The 8,956-nt window shown below is 43.7% G+C and overlaps 1 protein-coding gene across 1 annotated transcript in view; it reads right to left on the bottom strand.

Moving 5' to 3' along the window:
* Window positions 1-2,346: 2,346 nt before the first annotated feature.
* Window positions 2,347-8,956, bottom strand: part of rnf113a (ring finger protein 113A) — a 27,302-nt gene continuing 20,692 nt past the window's right edge. Inside the window, exons 8-10 of the mRNA XM_043675360.1 lie at window positions 7,730-7,823; window positions 7,456-7,562; window positions 2,347-2,511 (exon numbers count right to left, since the gene is read on the bottom strand). Coding sequence (XP_043531295.1) covers window positions 2,426-2,511; window positions 7,456-7,562; window positions 7,730-7,823 — 287 coding nt within the window. The 3' untranslated portion in view covers window positions 2,347-2,425. The remainder of the gene's footprint in view (window positions 2,512-7,455; window positions 7,563-7,729; window positions 7,824-8,956) is intronic.

The raw sequence follows: 8,956 nt of genomic DNA on the forward strand, positions 1-8,956 counted from the left end.
GAAACAGAAGGCATACAAAATGGCCAAGATCAGCAGGAAACTAGAAGGTTGGGAAAACTTTAAAGGACAATAGAAAGCCACAAAAAAAGAGCTATAAAAAATAGAACATGAGAAAAATCTAGCACAGAATATAAAGACAGATAGCAGAAGTTTCTATAAATATATAAAATGAAAAAGAGTGGCTAAACATTGGTCGTTTAGAGGATGAGAAGGGGCATTTAGTTAAGGGATATGATGAAACGGCCGAGGCATTGAACAGCTATTATATGTCAGTGTTAACAGTGAAGGGCACTAATAACATGCCAGTAATTGACAAAGAGATGAAGATAGGTGAGGACCTGGAATTTATCATTATGATGAAAGAGGTAGCGTTGGCCAAGCTAATGGAGCTAAGGATAGATAAGTCTCCTGGCCTTGATGGAATGCATCCCAGGATTCTAAAAGAGATGGCAGGAGAAATAGAAGGTGCACTTGTGGTAATTTTCCAAAATTCACTGGATTCTGGGACAGTTCCAGCAATTTGGAAAACAACAAATGTGATGCCATTGTTTACAAAGGATGGTAGACAAAGATGGGGAATTACAGACTGGTTAGCTGAATTTCTGTAGTGGTGAAGATGCTTGAGTGTATTATCAAGCAAGAAATAGCAAGACATCTAGATAAAAACTGTCCCGTTGGGCAGATGCAACAAGGGTTCATGAGGGCAGGTCATGCTTAACTAACCTTCTGGAATTCAATGAAGACATTATGAACACAGTAGACAGCAGGAACCCAGGAAATATGGTGTGTCTAGATTTCCAAAAGGTGCTGCACAGAAGGCTGCTACATAAGATAAAGATGCATGGCATTATGGGTAAAGTGTTAGCATAGATCGAGGAATGGTTAACACATAGGAAACAGAGTGGGGATAAATGAGTGCTATTCTGGTTGGCAATCAGTAACTAGTGGTGTGCCTCGGGGTCAGTGCTTGAACTCAATTATTCACAATTTACGTAGATCACCACATGTAGTGTGTCAAAGTTTGCAGGTGACACTAAGATAAGTGGCAGAGCAAAGTGTGCAGAGGACTGTGAACTTTACACAGGAACTTTAAGTGAGTGGGCAAAGGTCTGGCAGATGGAATACAACGTCAATAAATGTGAAGTCATCCATTTTGGTAGGAATAACAGTAAGAAGGATTATTACTCAAATGATAAAAATGTTGCAGATTGCTGCTGTGTAGAGGGACCTGGGTGCCCTTGTGTACGAATCATAGAAGGTTGGTCGGCAGGTACAACAGGTAATTAGGAAGGCAAATGGAATTTTGTCCTCCATTGCTAAAGTTTAAAAGCAGAGAGGTTATGTTGCAGCTGTACAGGGTGCTCATGAGGCCACAACTGGAGTAGTATGTGCAGTTTTGGTCTCCTTACTTGAGAAAGAATGTACTGGCTCCGGAGGTGGTGCAGAGAGGTTCACAAGGTTGGTTCTGGAGTTGAGGGGGTTGGCTTATGAGGAGAGACTGAGTAGATTGGGAATATACTCATTGGAATTTAGAAGAAGTTGGCGGGGGGGGGGAAATCTTATGCAAACATAAAATTATGCAGCGAATCGACAAGATAGACGCAGAGAGGATAGTTCCACTGGCAGGTGAAACTAGGACAAGAGGGCACAGCCTCAAAATTAGGAGGAGCAGATTTAGGACTGAATTGAGAAGGAACTTCTTCACCCAGAAGGTTGTGAATTGATGGAATTCCCCGCCCAGTGAGTAGTTGACGCTACTTCAGTAAATGTTTTTAAAGCTAAGATAGATTTTATTTTGAACAGTGAAGGAATTAAGGGTTATATTGAGAAGGCAGGTAAGTGGAGCTGAGTACACGAAATGATCAGCCGTGATCTTATTGAATGGTGGAGCAGGCCCAAACGGGTAGATGGCCTACACCTGCTCCTAGTTTGTATGTTCCATAAGGGTCCTCCTCCATCACCTAATCCATTGATTAAGTAACTCCTGTACCATCAACTCACCTTCGTTTCTGAAGTGCTGACTTGCAGAGGTTGCTGTGGATGAAGAGTAAAGCATTTAGATGTTATAGTAAAATTGTAACGGAAAGGCTCAAAGCTATCAACTCCCCGACGGAACTCAGCAACTGTAAGACAGGGTTACCTGCAGCCTTCACAACTGTTATTCCATTTGAGAGTACCACTCCCTCAAATAAACGACCAGTGAAAGCCTCATGTACTGACAGATTGCCAGTATTGTCTCTCCAGAAGCATTATTTAACTGATTAGTATAATAAACCACTCAGGCTGATTATGAATTAATTGCAATATTTAAAGAATAGCTGATTGCTAGTGTGCACAACAAAAAAGTATTCAAAAACAAATCTCTTTATTTTACGAAAGTATTTTGAAGCTTGGTACATATTCTGCACAGAGCAGAGGGGAAGAGTTATTCGGTTGGCTCCCCTTCATCTGCAGAGTTGGAATGGTCTGATGGGTGCTCAGCTTTATGCTTTGCCAGTTTTGCCATGAGTTCTGAAATAGAAAGGGTAAAATAAATTGTGTAAGTTGTTTTGTTCTGCCGAGTACGTCCCTCGTTCAGTGCTAGAAGCAGCCTCAGTGGTCAGGGCCAAGGACGAGGAAATAGCACCAAGTCCCGTTTCTCAGTTCTGGTCTTTATGCTGTGATTCTTGTTGGGGGCAGTGATCATCCACTGATGTCAGGGCAAGTACGGTTACAATGCCTATTTGAGGCTTGGCTTCCCGCCTGAAAGTTGAGCATGTGCTTGGAGTACCAGGATGTGGAGGATCTTCCTCCCCATGGCCAGGAATGGGAGGAGAATTACAGCCCTGGTAACAGTACTTTACTCAGTAAGGGACAGATGGTGGGATCTCCCTGGGATATTGGTCAGTACTGTTCACTGGTCACGAGCTGAGGGCAGAACTTTCACAGCTTGACAAATGTGACAATGACTGGAACCCTGCTTTGGTCTCTTTGTCAATACAGATTCTACACATTCATTTGAATGGGACCTATGTGACAATGCTGTCACTTTAAAAAGATTATTTTGTCCTTGTTTTCTTTGAAGACAGGTCAGAAAGGCAGAGGTGCCAGGGAGTCTCGGGAGTTTAACAATGGAAGGGCAATGGCCAGTTCTCCCAGTTCAGATTTTTCCTGGTTTGTTTTAGCTATAGCGGTCACAAGATGCGAGAGCCCAGAAGATTTGCAAGCTTCAGCAAATAATCCCTCTGACTTTCTCTGAAATCTCTCTCTGGACGTTGTTCCTTCCTGCCTGTAAGAAGCTGTGTTTGAATTTATCTTTTTGCTAAGGGGTGTTCATGGGATGTTACTGTATTGGAACAGTTAATTAAAAATAGTTACTGCATCAAATTGGTTACGTTTACCGATAGTCGAGATATTCTAAATTCTGCTTTCTTTTGTTCATGCTTCAACTATAGTGTGTAAATAAATTCTGTTTTGCTTAAAGCAGAGTGGCTGGGCCAGCTGCATCACACCTGGAACACCCACTTCACATCTACCCTTACATTAAGAAAAGTTAAAATGTTTTGAGTGGGCTTGGCCTGGTCCATAACTTTTATAACAGAAAGCTGGAGTTGAATGCCTCAGGGAGTTCAGCAGAGGAAAGGAAAGAGATTTTCTTTGCCTGATCAAAGCAGCTTTCTAGTCCTTGACATAAGGTCTTCAGTTTGAACTTAAGTCTCTAATCATTTCATTTCTTTCTTATAAATAGCCTGTTAAGTGTAAGGTTGGTACTGATGTTTTATATAAAAAATGTATCAAAGTGTAGAAAGCAGGAGATTGTTCCAGTGATAAAAGCAAAGATACCAAAGTAATTAATTTAAGAAAACACAATGGCAATGGCAGGACAGGTGCTGCAGCAAGTGGCATCTGCTGGACAATGGGATTGAGAGTGAACCTATCTGGAGCAAGTGCTCACAGCTTGAACAACTTCAGATCTGCACTGAGGAGCTGGAGTTTGCATTTCAGACATTGTACACATCAGCGAGGGAAAGGTTACCTGGAAGGTTTGCTCTAGGAGGCACTCACCCTCTCAGATTACGTCATTCAGATTTGTTCTATGATCAGGGACAGGAGGGTGTGACTGCAGATGATGTATGTACTGGACCTAGAGGTAGCTTTCGAGGAGTCTCAGCCCCTACAACTGTCCAGCACATTCTTGCAAACCGTGTGGATGAGAGAACATACTCCAGAGAAGATGCGAGAACTGACCACAGAACCTTGGATTCAGGAGCAATTCTGGGATGGATTGGGGAGCTGGAAATGTGTTGCTGGAAAAGCGCAGCAGGTCAGGCAGCATCCAAGGAGCAGGAGAATCGACGTTTCGGGCATGAGCCCTTCTTCGGGAATGGAGCGGAGGATCCAGAGGGAGGTCTGTTGCTGGATTGGGGAGGCCAAGGTAAGGGATCGTAGCAGTGGCAGGGAACGGTATAAACATAGGTGATACATTTGTTCTCTTTTGCCATGAGTATTCATCCTGAAGCATGAATTTCTTGCCCAACGTCAGGGTTAAAGATACCTCCTCAGGGATAAGGAGGGAAGAAGTGTTGCGTATTCGAAAAGGCATTAAGATGGACAAGTTCTCCAGGTCTGGACAGGATGTATCCTAGGTTACTGAAGGGAGCGAGAGAGGAAATAGCTGGGGCTTTAACAGTATCTTTGCAGCATCCTTGAACATGGGTGAGGTCCCAGAGGACTGATTAATTGCTGATGTTTAAGAAGGGTAGCAGGGATAATCCAGGTAATTACAGACCAGAGAGCCTGACATCAGTGATAGGGAAGCTACTGGAGAAGATACTAAGGGAAAGAAAATGGGCTTATCAATGAAAGGAAACATGGTTGCGTGCAGGGAACGTCATGTCTTACAAACTTAATAGAGTTCTTCGAAGAGGTGACAAAGCTGATTGATGAGGGAAGGGATATAGATGTTATATACAGTAAGGTGTTTGACAAGGTTCCCCATGGTAGGCTGACAAAGAAGCTGAAGTCGCCTGGGGTCCGGGGTGTACTAGCTAGATGGATAGAGAACTGGGTGGGCAACAGAAGACAGAGAGTAGTAGTGGAAGGGAGTTTCTCAAAATGGAGACCTGTGACCAGTGATGTTCCACGGGATCTGCGCTGGGACCACTGTTGTTTGTGATATACATAAATGATTTGGAGGAAGGTGTAGGTTGCCTCATTAGCAAGTTTGCAGATGACACTAAAATTGGTGGAGTAGCAGATAGTGAAGGGGACTGTCAGAAAATACAGCAGAATATAGATAGATTGGAGAGTTGGGTGAAGAAATGGCAGATGGAGTTCAATCTGGACAAATGCGAGGTGATCCAATTCAAGAGCGAACTATTCGGTAAATGGAAAAGTCCTGGGGAAAATTGATGTCCAGAGGCTCTTCAGGTCCATTGTTCCTTGAAGGTGGCAACACAGGTCAGTAGAGTGGTCAAGAAGGCATACCATGCTTTCCTTCATCGGACAGGGTATTGAGTACAAGAGTTGGCTGGTCATGTTACAGTTGTATAAGACTTTGGTTTGGCCACATTTGAAATACAGCGTACAGTTCTAGTTGCCACATTACCAGGAGAGGGTGAGAGGAGGTTCACCAGGACGTTGCCTGGTACGGAGGGTGCTAGCTCTGAGGAGAGGTTGAGTAGATTAGGATTAATTTCATCGGAAAGAAAGAGGTTGAGGAGGACCTGATTAATATCTACAAAATCATGAGAGGTATAGATAGGCTGGATAGCAAGCAGCTTTCTCCCAGAGTGGTGGACTCATTTACTAGGGGTCACAAGTTCAAAGTGAGAGGGGAAAGGTTTGGGGAGATATACAGGGAAAGTTCTTTACACAGAGGGTGGTGTATGTCTTGAACATGTTGCCAGCGTAGGTGGTAGAGGCCAGAACAATAGCGACAGCTAAGATGTATCTAGACAGACACATGAATGGGCAGGGAACAACGGTCTACAGATCCTTTCAAAATAGGCGGTAGGTTTAGATAGAGGATCTCGATCAACACAGGCTTGGAGGGCCGAAGGGCCTGTTCCTCTGTAATGTTCTTTGTTCTCTTTCTTTGTTTTTGGGGATAAGGGCACCATCTCAGGGATAGGGGCACCACCTCGGGATGGAGAGGGAATGGATCTAGTTTGCATCGTCCATGTTGGCACCTATGGAAGAGTCTATGGTCATGGGAAGTAACTTAAGAATAGGGCTTGCCCATTGAGGGCAGAGATGAGGAAGACTTTCTTCCCTCAGGGAATAGTGGGATTCTTTATCTGACAGAGCTGGAAAAGCTGGGTTGTTCTGTAAATTCAACGTTGAAATTGACTGATTCTTGATCAGTAAGGGGATTAATGATTATGGCGATAAGGCAAAACAAGTGAAGGTGAAGATTATGTAATCAAGCATGCTGTTATTGAATAGATTCGATGGGCCAAGTGACCTACTTCTGCTCCTGAGTCTTATGCCTTATCACACAGCTACTTCTTCCAATCCCATTTCTATGCCTCTTCCTCCTACCTGACAGAACTGGGGCAAGTGGCTTTGTAGTCACTGCAGAATGTCTGCTATCTTAGCCAACCCTCAGATGGATCATCAGTCTGGATTAGAAACCTGCTGCAGCTTTGTAAACTGTCTTATCCTGGGTTTCTATTATTGGCTGAAAATGTGTTGCTGGAAAACCGCAGCAGGTCAGGCAGCATCCAAGGAGCAGGAGAATCGACGTTTAGGGCATGAGCCCTTCGTTTTATTATTGGCGCTCTGCTCAATGCCTCAATGAACACAGACGTATGGAAAGGTTGTGTTTCATGACTGAACAAGTAACAAGACAGCGTGGATGAATTATTCAGAGAATGAGTTGAAATCACACCAAAAACAATTTGAAAATTTGAATTTTTTAAATCAGGAAATAATGCTAGTATCAGGAGAAGTGATCATGAAACTGCTTGATTAATGTAAAAACCCAGCTAGTTTACCAATGTCCTTCAGGAACAGCTCACCACCACCTTCTCAAGGGTAATTAGGGCAGGGCAATAAATGCTTATGTCCAGCTATGCCCACATCTCATGAACAAATAAAAAAAACTGCTGTCCTTACCCAAGCTGAGTCTAGAGCTGACTCCAGATCCACATCAATGTGGTTGGTTCCTAAATGCCCTTTTTGAAGTCACTCAGCAAAATACAGTTGTAACAAACTGCTACGAAGAAGAAAGCCCACCATCACACCCAGTACAACACTGGGAAATATATACTAGGTTCTCCAATGACAGCCACAGTCTGACACTGTGTCTGCGTGTGTGTGTCTGTGTATGTGTTCACAGACTGTCCCTGAGGAATGATGCTCAGAAGGGAATGTGACACTTGAACAGAAACACACTCCAATAAACAAATACTGAGCAGTTGCCACAAAATGCTACCTCACCGCACTGCAGGAAGTAAAGGCAAGAACACGCACCTTTGGCGGGGTTGAAGACTCCATTGGTCTGTTGATTACACACATAACAACGCTTGGATTTGTGGTAATGCTGCAGAGCACAGCTTTCACAGAAATAGTGTTTACATCTGAGAAAGAACAGGCAGCTTGTTAAGTGACATGGACATCACCCAATGAACTGGCAGATCATTACATATCAGTCATCCAATAGGAAACAAATTATTATGTAACAGTAATCCGTCTACTGGCTAAATTTACAAAAATACCATGTCCTTTCCATGACAAACCAACTTACTTGGTGATTACAGGACTGGTAAAGGATTTTCTGCAGATGAAACACTTAAAGGGAAGATCATCTTCATCACTGCTCACTTCGTAGTTCTCATCATCTGCAAATAAAAGGCAGGCGAAGAACCATTTTACTGTGCAATCCCTGAAAAGCTGAAATCTCTAGGAATATCACATGCTGCACTAATATATCTCAGAGAGGAACAGCACCCCAACAAAGTTAAATGCACACCAGCACAGAACAGCTTAGTTAGACAAGTTGTTTAGTTTAATTGGTTTAGATTCTCTACAGTGTGGAAACATGCTCTTCAGCCCAACAAGTCCACACCGACTCTCCGAAGGGAAACCCACCCAAATCCATTCTCCTACATTTACCTCTGACTAATGCACCTAACACTGCGGGTAATTTAGCATGGCCAATTCACCTGACCTGCACATTTTTGGATTGGGGGAGGAAACTGGAGCACCCGGAGGAAACCCACGCAGACACGGGGAGAATGTGCAAACTCCACACAGTCAGTTGCCCGAGGTGGGAAATGAACCCGGGTCCCTGGCGCTGTGAGGCAGCAGTGCTAACCACTGAGCCCCGTGCCGCCCAATTTCATTTTGATCGACTTTTCAACACCCAATAAATTAACAGCCAATAACAGGCTATTTCCCAACTGCCTTGAAAACAGATAGTGACCACACTTAATAAATATTGGACTGTGGACCAGTTTGGAATGCTCGAAGTGTGAGAGACAGTGTGTGCGAACATGTGCAAATCCAATTTGTTTCTTCAACTGTACAAAGTAAGCTGTTCAACAAAGAATTCAACATCAAGTGCAAAAGACCATTGATATCAATTCATATTGCAAATAAATTACTGGGTTTACAATTAGATTTGGGTAAAAGGTGGAGCCCAATAAAATTGCGTACGTTTAACAAAAATTAATACAAATTCTGAAAACAACATTGGGATGCATTAGAAGCTAAACTGGGTAACAGGCCACTGGTCGTGGGCCAAACCTGGTTTAAAAAAGGGTGCAACCCTTCTTCAGGACTGGGGATAGGTGTGGGGAGAGTTGTCGATAAAGGGGTGGTGGGGACAGGATGCAGAAGTGAAGACAGGCAGAGGGTACGACCTGGTTGGTAGCATCCTCTCCCTCCTGATGCTGCCTGCCTTGCTGTGATCCCCCTCCCTCCTGATGCTGCCTGCCTTGCTGTGTCCCTCTCCCTCCTCATGCTGCCTACC

Source organism: Chiloscyllium plagiosum, chromosome 33 (genome assembly GCF_004010195.1).
Source record: "Chiloscyllium plagiosum isolate BGI_BamShark_2017 chromosome 33, ASM401019v2, whole genome shotgun sequence".
In the NCBI taxonomy this organism is placed as follows: Eukaryota; Metazoa; Chordata; class Chondrichthyes; order Orectolobiformes; family Hemiscylliidae; genus Chiloscyllium; species Chiloscyllium plagiosum.